Source organism: Saimiri boliviensis, chromosome 14, assembly GCF_048565385.1.
Source record: "Saimiri boliviensis isolate mSaiBol1 chromosome 14, mSaiBol1.pri, whole genome shotgun sequence".
Classification (NCBI taxonomy): domain Eukaryota; kingdom Metazoa; phylum Chordata; class Mammalia; order Primates; family Cebidae; genus Saimiri; species Saimiri boliviensis.
In genome coordinates this window covers 37,921,729-37,938,947 of record NC_133462.1, presented here as the reverse complement: position 1 = coordinate 37,938,947, position 17,219 = coordinate 37,921,729, and the positions used below count along the sequence as shown (strand labels likewise).

General features: G+C 45.4%; 1 protein-coding gene across 1 annotated transcript in view; it reads right to left on the bottom strand.

The window, feature by feature from the left end:
- Positions 1 to 17,219, bottom strand: part of MUC16 (mucin 16, cell surface associated) — a 93,477-nt gene that overhangs the window by 4,098 nt on the left and 72,160 nt on the right. Inside the window, exons 87-97 of the mRNA XM_010349602.3 lie at positions 16,326 to 16,361; positions 14,599 to 14,649; positions 13,699 to 13,820; positions 13,543 to 13,610; positions 13,222 to 13,394; positions 10,419 to 10,549; positions 10,003 to 10,070; positions 8,488 to 8,636; positions 6,909 to 7,060; positions 6,512 to 6,579; positions 3,996 to 4,162 (exon numbers count right to left, since the gene is read on the bottom strand). Coding sequence (XP_010347904.3) covers positions 3,996 to 4,162; positions 6,512 to 6,579; positions 6,909 to 7,060; positions 8,488 to 8,636; positions 10,003 to 10,070; positions 10,419 to 10,549; positions 13,222 to 13,394; positions 13,543 to 13,610; positions 13,699 to 13,820; positions 14,599 to 14,649; positions 16,326 to 16,361 — 1,185 coding nt within the window. The remainder of the gene's footprint in view (positions 1 to 3,995; positions 4,163 to 6,511; positions 6,580 to 6,908; positions 7,061 to 8,487; positions 8,637 to 10,002; positions 10,071 to 10,418; positions 10,550 to 13,221; positions 13,395 to 13,542; positions 13,611 to 13,698; positions 13,821 to 14,598; positions 14,650 to 16,325; positions 16,362 to 17,219) is intronic.

Here is a 17,219-nt window from a genome sequence, read left to right as displayed (position 1 = left end):
ATTGCAATTTGTATCTCTAAAAAAGATGAGGACTCGTGGCTACATAAGCCCAAAGACATTATCCCACCACAAGAGTGTCATAAGTTAAATTCATGCCTCTGGGCTTGGTGGGCTGGGCCCAATGAGGGTGGTGGAAACCCATGGGATCACTCTAAGTTTTCAAATTCTCACCCAAAAGCTTTTTCTTCTGCCTAAGAATACATTTAAGCCCTCCTTCACTTGGTTGTTTCATCCTCATCTTTGTTTGTTTACTTGTTTTTTTTTTTGAGACGGGGTTTTGCACATTGCCCAGGCTGGAGTGAAATGGCACGCTCTCAGCTCACTGCAACCTCTGCCTCCCAGGTTCAAGTGATTTGCCTGCCTCAGTCTCTGGAGTAGGTGGGATTACAGGCACCCAACATCATGCCTGGCTAGTATTTTTGTATTTTTAGTACAGATGGAGTTTAATTATGTTGGTCAGGCTGCTCTCAAACTCCTGACCTCAGGTGATCCACCTGCCTTGGCCTCCCAAACTGCAGAGATTATAGGCATGAGCCACTGTACCCAGCCTATCCTCATCTTTTAGAATTCATCTTTAATGCCATTTCCTCCAGGAAGCCTTCCCTGATGACCATACCCAAGTATGGACAGGTTCACATCAAATAATTTATAACAGACAACTGCCTATTCTTGTTATACCTCACTACCTCAAAAACTTCATGAAGATAGGGATGTAAAGCAACCATCAGGCATGGGGCAAAGGGTTATTGGTTCCTCTACTGCAACCCTGTTATAACCAACTTCATAAAGATGTGGAAGACATACCAATGGCTAACAAGCATATGAAAAAATGCTCAGCATCACTAATAATCAGAGAAATGCAGGTGAAAACCATGATGAGATACCACCTTACACCAGTCAGAAGGGCTATTACTAAAAAGACAAAAAATACCAGATGTTGGAGAGGATGCAAGAAAAGGGAACTCATATACTGTTGGTGGGAATATAATTTAGTACAACCTCTATGGAAAACAGTATAAAGATTTCTCAAAGAACTAAAAATAGAACTACCATCTGATCCAGCAATCCCACTATGGGGTATCTTCACAAAGGAAAATAAATAATTGTATCAAAAAGACACCCGCACCTGTGTGTTTATCACAGAACTATTCACAATAGCAAACATATGGAATCAACCTAAGTGTTTGTCAATGGAGGACTGTATAAAGAAAATGTGACACACACACACACAATACAGTACCACTCAGGCACACACACACACAATACAGTACCACTCAGGCACAAACACACACAAAAGAAATCATGTCTTTTGCAGCAACATGGATGGAAACGAAGGTCATTATCTTAAGTCAAACAATTCAGATACAGAAACTCAAATACCACATGTTTTTTTTTTTGTTTTTTTTTGTTTTTGTTTTTTTTTTGAGACACAGTCTTGCTCTGCTACCCAGGCTGGAGTGCAGTGGTGTGATCTCGAGTCACCGCAACCTCCACCTCCCGGATTCAAGTGATTCTCCTGCCTCAGCCTCTAGAATAGCTGGGATCACAGGTGCCCACCACCACGCTGGACTAATTTTTGTATTTTTAGTAGAGAGGGGTTTTCACCAAGTTGGTCAGGCTTGTCTCATATTCCTGACCTCGTAATCCACCCACCTCAGCCTCCCAAAGTGCTGGGACAACAGATGTGAGCCACCACACCCAGCTATCACATGTATTTGACTAAATCGTACATAGACATGTCAATGCTAAATAATGCATAGGCATGGACATAGAGAGTGGAATAACAGACAGCAGAGAGTTGCAAGGGTTGGGTAGTGGAGGAGAGTGGATGATGATAAATTACTCAATAGATACAATGTACATTATTCAAGTAATGAATACCCTAAAAGCCTAGACTTCCCCACTGTTGCATGTATATATGCAACCACTTAACTAGATACAAATGTACCCCTTAAATATATATAATCATTTAAAAAGTGGTTTGCAATATATAGCAGCCACAAGTGGCTTTTTAAATTAAAATGAAAACTTCAGTATCTCAGTTACATTAACCACACTTTAAGCACTTGGTAATCACACATGACTCCTGTGCTGAATGGCACAGATAGAAGCATTTTCTACCACTGCAGAAAGTTCTACTGGGTGGTGTTCATTCAAGGCAAGGTTTGGCAAACTACAGCCCTGGTGGGTCCATGGCCTGTTTTTAGAAAGCCTGTGAGCTGACAACAATTTTTACTTAAAAAAACAAACAAACAAACAAAAAACAAACAAAACAAAAACAAAACAAAAAAAAACCAGTAAAACAAGAAAAGCCTGTGGTGGACATGTGAAAGGCTTATTGATTCTTTTTTTTTTTTTTTTTTTTTGAGATGGAGTTTCGCTCTCGTTGTCCAGGCTGGAGTGCAATGGCGCAACTTCTGCCTCCCGGGTTAAAGAGTTTCTCCTGCCTCAGCCTCTCAAGTAGCTGGGACTACAGGCATGCGCCGCCAAACCTGGCTAATTTTGTATTTTTAGTAGAGACAAAGTTTCTCTATGTTGGTCAGGTTGGTCTCAAACTCCCAACTCAGGTGATCCATCTGCCTCAGCCTCCCAAAATGTGGGGATTACAGGCACGAACCACAGGGCCTGGCCTAAGGCTTGTTGATTCTAAATAATCAACAGTACTTTCTCGAACAACAATAATTCAGAACCAAGGAGAGTGCATGCAGGCATTGGAAGGTCTCATCTAATATGTTAATCACATTTCAGCTGAAAAGAATCTTGTATGAAATCTAGTTATTCCTTCCATAAATAAGAGTATTTATTATGTGCCGGGAAGAATATGGGGTTCTTGGAATACAGTGGTGAAAAAGCAGACAGTTATTCTCTGTTACATTTCTGATACATGGTACAATGCATATAACTATTCTTTGACTGGGCAAATTTGGATATGCAAAGTTGAGCCACCTCGAAGCCATCTCTGGAGGTGGAAAATAGGTCCATCCTATCACATGAGTTGAGGATGAATCACATACAACTTGAAACTGAAAGCCCTCATTGACCTGTAGAGGCAGGAGGATCACTTGTGGTCAGGAGTTAGAGATCAGCCTGGGCAACATAGTGAGAACCTGTCTTTACAAAAAAAATTTAGAAATGAGGAAGGCGTGGTGACATGTGCCTGTAGTCCCAGCTACTTGGGAGGCTGAGGTGGAGGATCACTTGAGCCTGGGAGTTCAAGGCTGCAGTGAAATACATCTGCACCGCTGCACTCCATTCTGGGTAACAGAGTGAGACCTCATCTCTAAAAAAAAAAAAACAAAAACTAGAGCCAGGTGCAGTGGTGCATGCCTGCCTGTAATCCCAGCACTTTGGGAGGCTCAAGCAGGTGGAACGCTTGAGCTCAGGAGTTCCAGGCCAGCTTGGTCAACATGGCAAAACCCCATCTCTAAAAAAAATACAAAAATTATCCAGGTGTGGTGACACATGCCTGTAATCCTAGCTACTCAGGAGGCTGAGGTGAGTGAGCCCAGGGATTGAGGCTGCAGTGAGCCAAGATCATGCCACTGCACTCCAGCCTACACGACAGAGTGAGACCCTCTCTCAAAAACAAACAAACGAACAAACAAACAAACACCACCACCACCACAACAAAAATGAATCAGGGTCATCATTTAATACTGCAGCTGCCTGGGGTGGAGACGCAATCCATCTAGGGCAGGCAAGAGGGGAGCCGAAAACCAAGTGGCTTGCTAAGTACAGAGATAAGAAGTCCAGAGAGGAGATGTGACTCGCCTGAGGTCACTGACCTGGCCAGAAGATGGCAAATGCCTCCCGTATCCCTTGGGTGTCCTTTTCTTTCCTTCAATGATGGGTAAAGCCTAGGAGAACTAAGCCACCTTCTCCCAGTCTGAGAAAGTTCAATAATGAATCACCTCTAAGCCTTCAGATTCCCAGGGAAGAACCCAGGTGAGGAAGTGGGAGCTCCCACCCCAGCCCCAATGACCAGGGAACTTTACCATCCACAAGGACACTGTTCCTGTCCAGGGTGAAGTTCTGCAGCTGGGTGCCATTCTGCGTCATCCGCAGGAATTCCTCATAGATGGCAATTCTGTCTATCCTCCGAGCCGGTGGTGAGAAGTTACACAGAGAGTCCACCCCGGTGTGCTTGCTATTGGGGACAGACCTGGAAAGGGACGAGGGATAAGCCAAGATCCCTGCAATTCTATCAGGATTTTAGGCTTCCTCCTTCTTGGCTCTTTCTGCAGGAACTTTCTGCAATGATGTAAACATTCTATGTCTGCACTACCCAATGCAGCCATCAGTAGCTTCATGTTGTTGTTGAACACTTAAAATGTAGCTAGGATGGGAGAAGAACTGCATTTCTAATTTTATTCTACTTAATTTATTTCAAAATAACCACAGGGAGGTCAGGCGCAGTAGCTCATGCCTGTCATCCCAGCACGTTGGGAGGCTAAGGTGGCTGAATCGCTTGAGATCCGGAGTTCGAGACCAGCCTGGCCAACATGGCAAAACCCCATCTCTACTAAAAATACAAAAATCAGCTGGGTATGGTGGTGGGCACCTGTAATCCCAGCTACTTGGGAGGCTGAGGCAGGAGAATCGCTGGAACCCAGGAGATGGCGTTTGCAGTGTGCTGAGATTATGCTACTGCACTCCAGCCTGGGCAACGGAGTGAGACTCTGTCTCAAAAAAAAAAAAAAAAAAAATTATAAAAATAACAGTCACAGGGAGAACATTCCTGGAATGCTGGGGTAATGACTTCTGAATACCCATAAAATCAATGAGAACGTTGGCCAAAATAGTCAAAATCAACTTTTCTAGAAGTCTAGAAATGAACCAAAGGCTTGCAAAAATTTGAGGGGTGTTTGATTAAGAAAAGTGTTAAATATCAGTAAAAAAAGCAAGACTTTGTGGCATTTGAACTTGCATTATTTTTATAGTGCTCTTTCAAGATCCTCAGTTTTTTGTTGCTGTTGTTGTTTGTTTGTTTGTTTGTTTATTTAAGACAGCCTGTGGCTCTGTTGCCCAGGTTGGAGTGCATGGCACCATCTCAGCTCACTGCAACCTCTGCCTCCTGGGCTCAAGCCATCCTCCTATCTCAGACTTCTAAGTAGCCAGGACTACAGTGCACACCACTATGCCCAGCTGATTTTTGTAATTTTTGTAGAGATGGGGTTTCACCATGTTGCCCAGGCTGGTTTCAAACTCCTGAGCTCAAGCGATCTGCCTGCATTGGCCTCCCAAAGTGCTGGGATTACAGGTGTGAGCTACTGCATCTGGCTAGATCCTCAGTTATTTTGAAAACCAGCAGCCTCAGAATCATGATACCTGTGAAAACCGGCTGCCTAGCAGTCAAAGTAGCTTTGGAGTTCTCCAGCCATCAGTCCTGTCACTACTTGATCTGTTTGGCAGCTCCTTGAAGGAGCCTTATTCTCATGGCTTATCCTTATTTGTTCTGACTCAGAACTTGCTTAGTGAGGAAAGCCTGTTCTCAGGACACTTGTAAAAAAAAAAAAATTCAATATTCCCCCATTGGAAATAATACCCCTTATTGAAAAGGACAGTTAGGCTGCTGGATACCAAGTCATCTGGTTTTAGTCCCCCGTCTTCCACAATCCTGATTTCAGTAACTGATGTCTTCCCCAACCCCACCCCACCGAGACAGAGTCTCACAATGTCACCTGCACTGGAGCAATCTCAGCTCACTGCAACCTCCACCTCCCAGGTTCAAGCGATTCTCCTGCCTCAGCCTCCCAAGTAGCTGGGATTACAGGCTCCCACCAGCACTCCCAGCTAATTTTTTGTATTTTTAGTAGAGACGGGGTTTCACTATATTGGCCAGGCTGGTTTTGAACTCCTGACCTCATGATCTGCCCACCTCGGCCTCCCAAAGTGCTGGGATTACAGGTGTGAGCCATTGTGCCCAGCCAGCTGATGTCTTAATGTAGTAGATTCTACACTCTAGATTCTACAGCCTCAGCACCATAAAAAAAAAAAAAAAAAGTATGTAAAAATCCACTAACTCAGGTATAATCTTAAGATTAAAAAAAAATCCACTATCAAGGGGTGGGGGTTCAAGAAAGAGATTATTGCAGCTAGCCTACTTATTCCTGGCAGTGTGAGCTGAGCTAGGTTTTCGAAGATGGGATAAAGGGTTTTAGGTAACAGCTCTGTATTGGAAGGAGGGTCTTCCTCCATCCATCTGTCCAACTTGTATCCATCTGCCCATCTACCTGTCCATCTCTCTTTCTACCAAGCCTTGTAAGAATTCCCTACAACGTGGGTGAAAAGAGACTGGGTTTCTCCAGGGGTGCAGTCAGCAAGCTGAGATTTACATCGGCTCTCTTGAGTGTTGAAGCCAGTTGGGCTCCAGCTTTAGGAAAAAGCTGGTTTTTAGGTAACAGTTCTATATTCCTAGGGCTCTCTTCCAACAACCCTATGGCTTAGGGACAGTTCTATTTAAAGGATGGCAGAAGTTCCCAGAGTCATCAGGTCCTGAGTTAGAACTCACCTGAATGTTAAAACTTGACAGTCAGAAAAATAACTCTTGATGCTGCTGTTTCGGAAGACCTGGTTGAGCTGCAAGACAGGGTGATGTTTCTTAGGTCGGATTCCCGGTCCCAGTAGCATCGGAGAATTTTCAAGCCACTGAGCACACTTCTCCATCTATTTTTTTTTTTCTTGTCATGACAAACACTTGTCCAGGTGTGTATGTCAAAGGACATGTTCTTCTAGGGTATGACTTAGCTGTGTGACCTTGGATCAGCTACTGAACCTCTCTGTGCCATCTTAAATGGGAATAAGAACCTGCTTTTGTGGATTATTTTTAAAAGTCACCCTGTGTCTACCCAGTATGCATAAGTGGGTTTCTGCATGGAAATAGAATGAACACGCCACCCCCTTCTCACCGCATCCTCAATATTCCTTTTGTTCCTCTGGTAACTGGTAGGGCCTGGGTGGGCTACGTCCTGGGAATACGGTAGGTTGGTGATGGTGAAATTCAGGGGGAAGTGCTGGGTGCTGGAACTGCTCGTGGGTTGATACACGGATGGCTCCATTTCTAGAATTTAAAAAAAAAAAAGTATGTAAAAATCCACTATCAAGGGGTGGGGGTTCAAGAAAGAGATTATTGCAGCTAGCCTACTTATCCCTGGCAGTGACAGCTGAGCTAGGTTTTTGAAGGTGAGATAAAGGGTTTTAGATAACAGCTCTATATTGGAAGGAGGGTCTTCCTCCATCCATCTGTCCAACTTGTATCCATCCGCTCATCTATGTGTCCAACTCTCTTTCTACCAAGCCTTGTAAGAATTCCCTACAACATGAGTGAAAAGAGACTGGGTTTTTCTGCGGGTATGGTCAGCAAGCGCGGGTGCTGACCAAGCCAGCAAGCATCTACTACACATACTTGCTGAGTCTTCTGATGATCTTTGTTCTTAAAGGGTCTTCCTGCCTTTGCTCTTCTCTCCCCATTCACTCTCCATTCTGCACACAGCACCCAAGGGATAAGCAGAATTCTTTTTTTTTTTTTTTGAGATGGAGTCTCACTGTGTCACTCAGGCTGGAGGGCAGTGGCATAATCTTGGCTCACTGCAACCTCCACCTCCTGGGGTCAAGTGATTCTCCTCCCTCAGCCTCCCGAGTAGCTGGGACTACAGGTGTGTGCCACCACACCTGGCTAATTTCTGTACTTTTAGTAGAGATGGGGTTTCACCATATTGGCTAGGCTGGTCTCAAACTCCTGACCTTGTGATCCGCCCGCCTTGGCCTCCCAAAGTTCTGAGATTACAGGCGTGAGCCATCAGACCCAGCCTCATTTCACTTTCTAAAGCAGAACTCATGACTGAGTCATGTTCCTCCCTAAGCCATTCCAGTACCTAACAAAGTCTCTGCCCATATCTTTGGCTTCAACAGTCACCTCTCCAATATCAAAGTGGATACTCCAGCTCACCAATCTTTTTACAACTTCCCCCAGAATGCCATATTCTATCTTCTAGGTTACAGACGCATGGAGCACAATTCTCCATCTGCTCCCCCTGGCTAGGTCCCATTCTCTGTCAGATCTCAGCTTCATCATCCCTTCCTAGAGACATCTTTCCAATACAAGGTTGTGTGTCCCTCCCTGGGGCGCCTACAGGCTCCTGAAATTCCCTTAGCATAGCAATTATCACACTGTATCATCAGTGCTTGTTTACTTTCATTGTTTATTGAATGAATAAATGAATGCATTGATTTATTGATTCATTCATTCAACACAATTTTTTTTTTTTTTTTACATGTAAAAACAGCTGTTAACTCTTAGGTGCAATGGCTGAGTGTTCTGTTCCTGCCTTGTTAGATAATCTACTGCCAGAAGTCGTCTACGTGGGTCTCCAGGAAGCCTCCCTTTCCCTCTATAGAGCCTCCACCAATTCCACTGATACTGAGAAGCCTCATCTTTCCTTATAACCCCACCCCTTCCAGTTATGAAACCAGCCACCCGCCTTGTACCTGTCACATGCACGTCCGTCAACTGGTAGGTGTTTCCCAGCCAATGAGATGAGGCATTCAGGGTTTTATCTAGAAATACTTGCTCCACCAGGCTGGGATCCAGATTGGAGGAGAACAATGTCTTGACTGTGACCAACATGGAGCCCATCCTAGGGACAGAGATCACAGGAATTCAGCTAGTACTCAGCACCAGCAGCAAATCATGGTTGCTCTTTTTAAAGAGCCAAAGGGCTAGAGGCAACTGGTGGTGGGGGTGGGGGGTGCCCAGCTGCCTAGAGAAGGGTTCTGATAAAAATGGGAACCCTTTGGCTGGGCGAGATGGCTCATGCCTGTAATCCCGGCACTTTTTCCCTCTTGATTTCTACTTTTTATTTTATTGTATTTTATTTTTGAGATAGAGTCTCACTCTGTCACCTAGGCTAGAGTGCAGTGGCTTAATCTTAGCTCATTGCAACCTCCGCCTCTAGGCACAAGTGATCCTCCCACCTTAGCCTCTCAAGTGGCTGAGACTACAGGTGTGTGCCACCACGCCTGGCTAATTTTTGTATTTTTTTTTTTTTTTTTTGTAGAGACTAGGTCTCCCTATGTTGCCCAGGCTAGTCTTGAACTTCTGGGCTCAAGAGATCTGCCCTCCCTGACCTCCCAAAGTGCTGGGATTATGGGCGTGAGCCACTGCACCAAGCCTACTTTTGATTGCATTTGTTTTTAATTTTTGTGGGTATATAGTAGGTGTATATATTTATGGGGTACATGAGATGTCTTGATACAAGCATACAGTGCATAATAATCACATCAGGGTAAATGGGATATCCATCTCCTCAAGCATATATCCTTTGTTACAAAAAATCCAAGCATGCACTTTTAGTTATATTTTAAAATGCACAATCAAATTATTTTTGACTACAGTCACCCGATTGTGCTAGCAAATACTAGGTCTTATTCATCCTTTCTATTTTTTGTTCCCATTAACCACCTCCATATCCTCATTTGAAATACAAAAATCCTTGAAGTTTAGAAATATGCAAAGTCAGCCCCGTGTCCTGTGACCCTCCTCTTCCCAAGTGTAGATATCTTCATTCCTTCACCCAGTCATCAGAGACCTGCGTTCAAATCTCAACTTTGATGGATTTGGGAAGTTCACTTTTCTGACCCTCAATTTTCCCATCTGCACAAAAGGGATGATCTTTGCCCTCAACTCATAGAGAATATCGTGAGAATTAAATGAGAGGAGGCTGGCTGATGTTAGTTATTATTATTGGGCTATGATTTTGAGTTCTACATCAAAAAGTTATCTTTTCCCAAGTGTCCAGAAAAAAAAAGAAGGTGGATGCTGAGAGTTGGTGGCTGCATGAGGTTAATCCTCACCCCCTACCTTGAGGATTTATGGGAGGAGTTGGTAGGATTAGCTAACAGGGATGTAGGGGAGAATGGGTACCCCGGTGGGGACGTGCAGCTCAAGGGTGCTCAGAGACATAGCCGCAAGCTTGCCCGCTGCTTGCAACCTTCAGAACTTACGTCAAGTTGGTGACCAGGCAGAAGCGGAACGCATCGTGCAGTTGACTGCCTTTGTAGAGTGTGGTGACCTAAAAGGAGGAGTAGTGGGTGAGATAGAGGTCTCTTGGGTGTGGAGGGGCCACTGATGCCAGTGGAAAAAAAACACAGGACTCAGTGCAATGAGGACCAGAGTTCAAATCCTAACTCCGCTCCTAAGTCACCATGTGACCCTAGGCACACCACTCCCTTTTCTGAACCTCAGTTTGCCCATCTGGAAAATGGGGATGGTAGTCAAGAAAGCACCTTTGGAAACAGAGAGAACCTAGAACACGTAGGTGAAGCGAAGCATTTGAAATCATCACTTAATAGACAAGTCAGGTGGAAGAGGGAGAAAAGCACACAGGGCAGGGGAGATGGGAGGGTGAGAGATGCCTCACCTTGTCCTGGATGTCCCTCAGCAGGGCGATGTACTCTGAGGATGTTGGGTCTGGATTACTGAGGTTCCAGTTGACGATGCGGAAATTTATCTGGTACTCACCCTGGATCGGTGAATTCTGGGGTGCATAGCCTGGAGCCACAGAGAAGAAGACAAGACCACAGACAGGTGGGCAGATGTTGATCACAAAATGCAGAGCCAGCATGGCCCAGGGGTCCCCTCCCTACTGTCAGAATCAGTCAATTTCAGGTCCACATACGGGGTATTGCAGGCTTAGAGGGAAAGTTGTGCCAAAGAGAGGGAAATCTGGAATGTTACATGGATTCTCCTGAGCGGAGCTTTCCAGCATGTGCTACACAGTTTCCACTTCTAGGAATGCATCCTTACTGTTTCCTGCAAAACTTCTGTTCATGCTTCAAGAGCCCAGTGAGAGGGAGCTCCAGGACAGCAGAAGCCCATGTCTGTCTTATTCACTATTGTGTCCTGGTGCTTAGCACAGGGCTGGGCACGTAACACCCTCCTCCAGGAAGCCCTCCTTGATTCACTCCACCCCTCAGCTCCCATAGTACCCTGTTAATAACAGCAATAGGGTCTTTACTGTGCTTCGGATTTTTGGTTCACTCAAGTATGAGTTTGTCAGAGACAGAAAAATGTGTCTTCTACCTCCAGACCCAGCACAAGGCTTGGGGCAGAACAGCCACATATATATGTTTGCTGAATGAATCAATGTGTGTTACAGCAGAGACACTAATCATTTGCTCACACATTCAATGATTCATTCAATACTATGGTGTGCTGATGTGCTGAGAATTGAGGGTACAGTGGCACTCATACTCTAATTTTGTTGAGCTCACAGGGTAAAGGGGAATCAGAAAATTTATATTTTATTTTATTTTATTTATTTTTGAGGCAGAGTCTTGCTCTGTCACCCTGGCTGGAGTGTAGTGGCATGATCTCAGCTCACTGCAACCTCCACCTCTTGAGTTAAAGCAATTCTCCTGCCTCAGGCTTCCAAGTAGCTGGGATTACAGGTGGCTGCTACCATGCCCAGCTTACTGGGTATTTTTAGTAGAGATAGGGTTTCACTGTGTTGGCCAGGCTGATCTCAAACTCCTGACCTCAAAAAATTTAACGAGTAATTACAGTAAAGCATGATAAATGTCAGTCTCGTACCCACCTAGGAACTTTGGGACCATGTACAACAGGATTTCTCACCCTTGAAATTATTGGCATATGGGGCTGGATCATACCCTGGGGTGGGCATCTTCCATGCACTGGAAAATAGGCTACCAACCCACTAGATGTCAGTTGCATCCTCCTTGCCTCCCTGAGTTGTGACAACAAAAATGTTTCCAGATATTTCCTAGAGTCTCTCGGGGGTGGCGTGGAGCAGAAGTGTCGCCCGGTAAGAACTGCTAACACAGAGGATCCTCATATAGAAGGAACTGCTATACTGTCCCAAAGGATGCCACGGCTCAGCCATTTGGGTTTTGAATTGAAACTCATTATGGATGAACCTGGGGGGCATTATGCTAAGTGAAATACACCAGACAGAGAAAGACAAATACCACATGATCTCACTTAATATGTGGAATCTGAAAGAGTCAAATGTATAGAAGCAGAGAATAGCATGCTGGTTATCAGGGGCGTAGGGGTGGTGCTACAGAAAATGGGGAGATCTTGGTCACAAAATACAAATTTTTAGTTACAAGATGAGTAAGTTCTGGGGATTAAGTATAAAGCATGGTGTTTTTTTTGTTTGTTTGTTTTGTTTTTTTTTGAGGTGGACTCTGCCTCTGTCACCCAGGCTGGAGTGCAGTGGTGTAATCTCAGCTTACTGCAACTTCTGCCTGATGCAGCCTCCTGAGTAGCTGGGACTATAGGTGTTCACCACCATGCCTGGCTAATATTTTGTATTTTTAGTAGGGAGGGAGTTTCACCATTTGGCCAGGCTGGTCTCGAACTCCTGACCTCATGATTCGCCTGCCGCAGCCTCCCGAAGTGTTGGGATTATAGGCAGAGCCACCGTGCCCAGCCAAAGTGTGGTGGATTATAATTAATAACGCTGTATTGAAAACCTGAAATTTTCTATGATAGTAGTTCCTAAATGTTCTCTCTCTCTCACTCACTCACACAGATGCACACACACAAACGGTAACTATGTGACATGATAGCAGTGTTAACTAATTTGATCATGGTAATAATTTCATAAAGTATACATACATTAAATCATCACATTACACATCTTAAATACCTACGCTTCTATTTGAGAGTTTGACTGCACCAAGTTTGAAACAAAAGTGAAGGAGAGACAATTTATGACATTAATTTGGTAAGAGAATTCCATGATACTTACTCAAAATAATGGGAAAGACCCTCTCCTTGGTGGTCTGGGGAAGGGTGCCCCCTAGCCAGGCCTTGGGTTGTTTTTTTTAGAGAGGAAAAATAATACAATAGAGACAAATAACAGTTATGGTAGGCTGGGCATGGTGGCTCACGCCTGTAATCCCAGCACTTTGGGATCACCTGAGGTCAGGGGTTTGAGACGAGCCTGGACAACATGGTGAAACCCTGTCTCTACTAAAAATACAAAAAATTAGCTGGGTGTGGTGGCGTGCACCTGCAATCCCAGCTACTTGGAAGGCTGAGACAGGAGACTTGCTTGAACCTGGGAGGCAGAGGTTGCAGAGCCGAGATTGAACCATTGCACTCCAGCCTGGGTGACAGAGTGAGATTCCATCTCAAAAACAAACAAACAAATCCCCAGAAAGTCACTGTAAATCCAAGTTCAGCCTGACACTCACCGTTGATGAAGAGGCTGTCCCTGTCCAGGGCAAAGAAGCCCAGTTGAGTGACACCATGGGTTAGCTCACTTAGCTCCCAGTAAAGCTGCTCTATGTCCAGCCCGGGGCCCACGGGGTCAGGGTTGTAGGAGCAGGTGGTGTTCACGCCAGTGGCTTCCCCATCCTTCTCAGGCCTGGGGAGAGAGGCATTTGAGGATTTGAGAAAGCTCCTAACACCTCTGCAGGTAAAGATCAGAGGAGGGAGGAGCAAGGGAAGGCTGAGAAAGGGGTGGTCACAAAAGGGGTGCTCATTACTTGCAAGTGGCCAGGAAGTGGTCTCACCTGAGGGAGATCAGTTGGCAACCCAAGTAGAAGGGGCCCATGCTGCTCTTCTGGAACAAGGGTCTGAGCTTAAGAGGAAGGAGGAAGAGGGTAAGCAGAGGAACAGAGGTTGGGGTAGGATTTATCCCACCGGGAGCCTGCTGGGACGGGTCTCACCAGGTACTGCAGGACCCTCTCCGTGAAGTTGAATGCAGCTGAGCCGTTGCCCATGCCTGGTGAATACTGGAGATTGGAGACGGTAAAGCTGAGTCTGAGCATCTTCAGGTGGTTCCCTGTGGCTGCAGGAGGGGAGGAGGAAAGACATCTGCACCTGAAGGCTGGTCTGAGACTAGATCAGAGTCTTGCACTCACTATTAACCAGCGTGGCCATCCAAGTCAGAAGCTCTGTATCTCCTCCCCTCCAAGTAACACCGATTCCCTTTGCTGAATATTCATCACATATGTTCTCTCTCTCCTTCCCCATCCCAGTTCAGGCCTCATTTTCTCTCACCCTGATTAGCACCCTGGCAGGCTCGCTGGATGCCCTGTCTAAAGGGCATTCTTCTCTACTGAACACGAGAGGAATCTGTGAACTGATACTCTCACTAGGGCTGCCCCTGCTCTAGTACTATCCACAGCTCTCTATGGCCTTCAGTGTTGAGTTCAAATTTCTCGACGTGGCATACAAGGCCCTTTCCAATCTGGCTCCTGCTGATCTTTCAGTCTCACGTATCCATCCACTCTGGGTTAAGCTTCATGTTTCATCAAACCAAGTTCCTCTCACTTTTCCCTATATTCTATGCTGTTTCTGGCCACTGAGGCTTTGCTGATGGAATCCCCTCTTTCAGTAATACTATTCATGCCCTATTTGCCTGAATCACTCTTACTCATCCTTAAAGACTCAGTTCAGGTGAAACTTTCCCCCTTCTTCCCAATTACGCCAGATGTCTCACTCCAAAACATCTGACATTATATCATAACGATCTATTTATCTCATAAGACTGGGGGCTCCACGAGGGCAGGTGTCTGACTGAACTGCTAGTCTAACAGTTGAGGAGGAAAAGTGGCCCCAGTTACCTGTTGTGGCTTCTGACAGAGGAGGCAGGAATGTGGTGGCTGGCTGGGGAGCTGTGGAAGGAATAGTCCATCAGAGAGGAACAAAGCCCACCACCCAGTGGGAGAAGCTCCCCTGGCCTTCATCAGTGGTCCAAGCCAGGATGACCATTCACGGGTGGTCCATAAATGAGACTGAGGGAAGGAGTGACTGTGTGAGTGGAGGGGTGAGCAAGCCTGTGAGTAAAATTGACCCAAGAGAGTGGCAGGGGTGGTGAACAAGAGAAAGGTTGAACCAAGAGGATAGATGGATGGATGGGCAGGAAAATAAAAGGGATCAAAGAATGGAAAGAAGGTGGAACGTACAACTGGTGAGTCAAAAGAGAAGGCAAGATGGATAAAACTGAGGAAGAGAAGTTGGAGAGATGAAAGAAGGAAGGAAAGAAAGAACAAGGAGGTGAATTGGGCAGGAGGATGGGTAGACATACGAATGGATCTATGGATGGATGGAGAAGAGAATGGGTAGAAGAATTAATAAAATGAAGACCAGAAGGAAGGAAGGAAGGACAATTGGGTGAGTGAGGAGAAGGGTGGGTGGAGAGATGGCTGGGTGGATGGATGGATGGAAGGGCAGAAGGAAGGAAACATAAATGAAGGGGAGGATGGACGGATGGTTGGAAGGATAGAAATAAGGACAAAAAATGAATGGGGAGAAGGATGGATGGATGGTGATGGCTAGACGGATAAAAGGATAGGTGGAAGGAAGGACAAGCAGGTGAATGGGCAAGAGGATGAGTGGGTAGATGGGCAGATGGATGAATGGATGGAAGGAAAGAAGGAAGGAGGGACAAGCAGATAAACAGGCAGGAAGATGAATGGAGAGACGGATGGATGATTGGAAGGGCAGAAAGAAGGATAAACAGGTGAATGGGGAGAAGGATAGGTGGATGGATGATGGACAGATAGATAATGGATGGCTAGATGGGTGGATGAATGGATAAAAGGAAAGATGGAAGGAATGACAATTGGGTGAACAAATGGGGTGGAGAGATGGCTGGGTGGATGGGTGGATGGATGGAAAGACACAAAGAAGAAAACAGGTGAATGAAGAGGAGGTGGATGGATGGATGGATGGAAGGACAGAAGAAGGACAAGCAGGTGAATGGGCAGGAGGATGGATGATGTATGAATAGATGAATAAAAGGACAGATGGAAGGAAGGACAAGAGAGTAAATGGTCAGAATAATGGGGTGGATGGATGGCTGGACAGATAGATGGATGATGTCTGAGAGATGACCAGAAGGACAGAAGAATGGATGGCTGGAAAGACAGATGAGTGGGTCACTGGATGAGACAATGGGCAAATTAAGCTAAAATCACTTGAGTAGTCACCAGAGTTTGCGGCTTGACAATGAGTCCCCTGCTGGGGGCACTTGTAGGAGATTTTGTTATCAGCAGGTATGGACTAGCAAGGTCATCACCTGACCTCAACCTCTATCCCTGTAGGGAATGCTTGTTCAAACTTCTTCCTCCAACCCAGAGGGGCATGGAAAATTCAGAAAGCCAAGACTATGGCTGCAGGTCTGAAAACAGGCCACAGACCCAGCATTCCTTCTCCCACCGAGACGCTGCCCCTCACCACCTCAGGGGACCAGCCCGAATCTGGGGCAAGCTTCCTTTATGAATGAGGAGAAAAGTTTGAACCAAGACCCATGGAGATTGAAATGGGCACTGAATTCAAAAACACTTACTTGTAGGAGGCTCATCTGGACCGGGTTCATTATAACCTAGAAACAAAGAAGTCACATGTAAGAGAAGGTGGCAGAATGGTCCCCGATGCACCATGTTTTTGTCCACATGGAGCCCCTGCCTGGGTGCCCTTCCCTTTGTGTATCTAGAGATTGTGGATACATTTACGTATCATCTAATATTTGACTTAAATGTCTTTACCAGTAAAAATAATTTCCTGATATTTCAATTAGCACTGACCCTTCCCTACATATGACTCCAGCATGCTTCCAATGAGAGACTCTCATTACCTTTGTGTTCACAAGTCTTATCTCTTACATATTCATCCATCCATGCCCCCCACCTCCCCTTCCAGGCCTCCTCCAATCTATTCCTCCACCCAACGAATGTTTATTAAGGGTTTACTATGAGCAGGGCTCCCTTTACATTTGGGGAACATAGGGCAGAATAAAACAGTCTCCGCCCCTCTGGAGATTACATTAAAACAGGATGCACATGTAACCTATCTCTGTCCCTGGTGCCAGACAGGATAATAGTAGCTGCTTGGTAAATCTAAATGAAGAAACAAAATGAAACATATAAGCCATGCAGTTTACAAGGGGGAAAACCGGAACAGGTCCCTGCAGAGGCCAAGTTGAAGGGACTTGATGTCAGCTCAGATCAAGACCCAACCTGCACTTGTGTGTTTATCACAGCACTATCCACAATAGCAAAGATGTGGAATCAACTTATGTGTCCATCAACAGATGAATCGATAGAGAAAATGTGGTATACACACACAATGGAACACTGCTCAGCCACAAAGAGAAATAAAACCATGCTGGCGAGGTGGTAGAGAAAAAGGAATGCTTACACACTCTTGGCTGGAGTGCAAATTAGTTCATCCACTGTGGAAA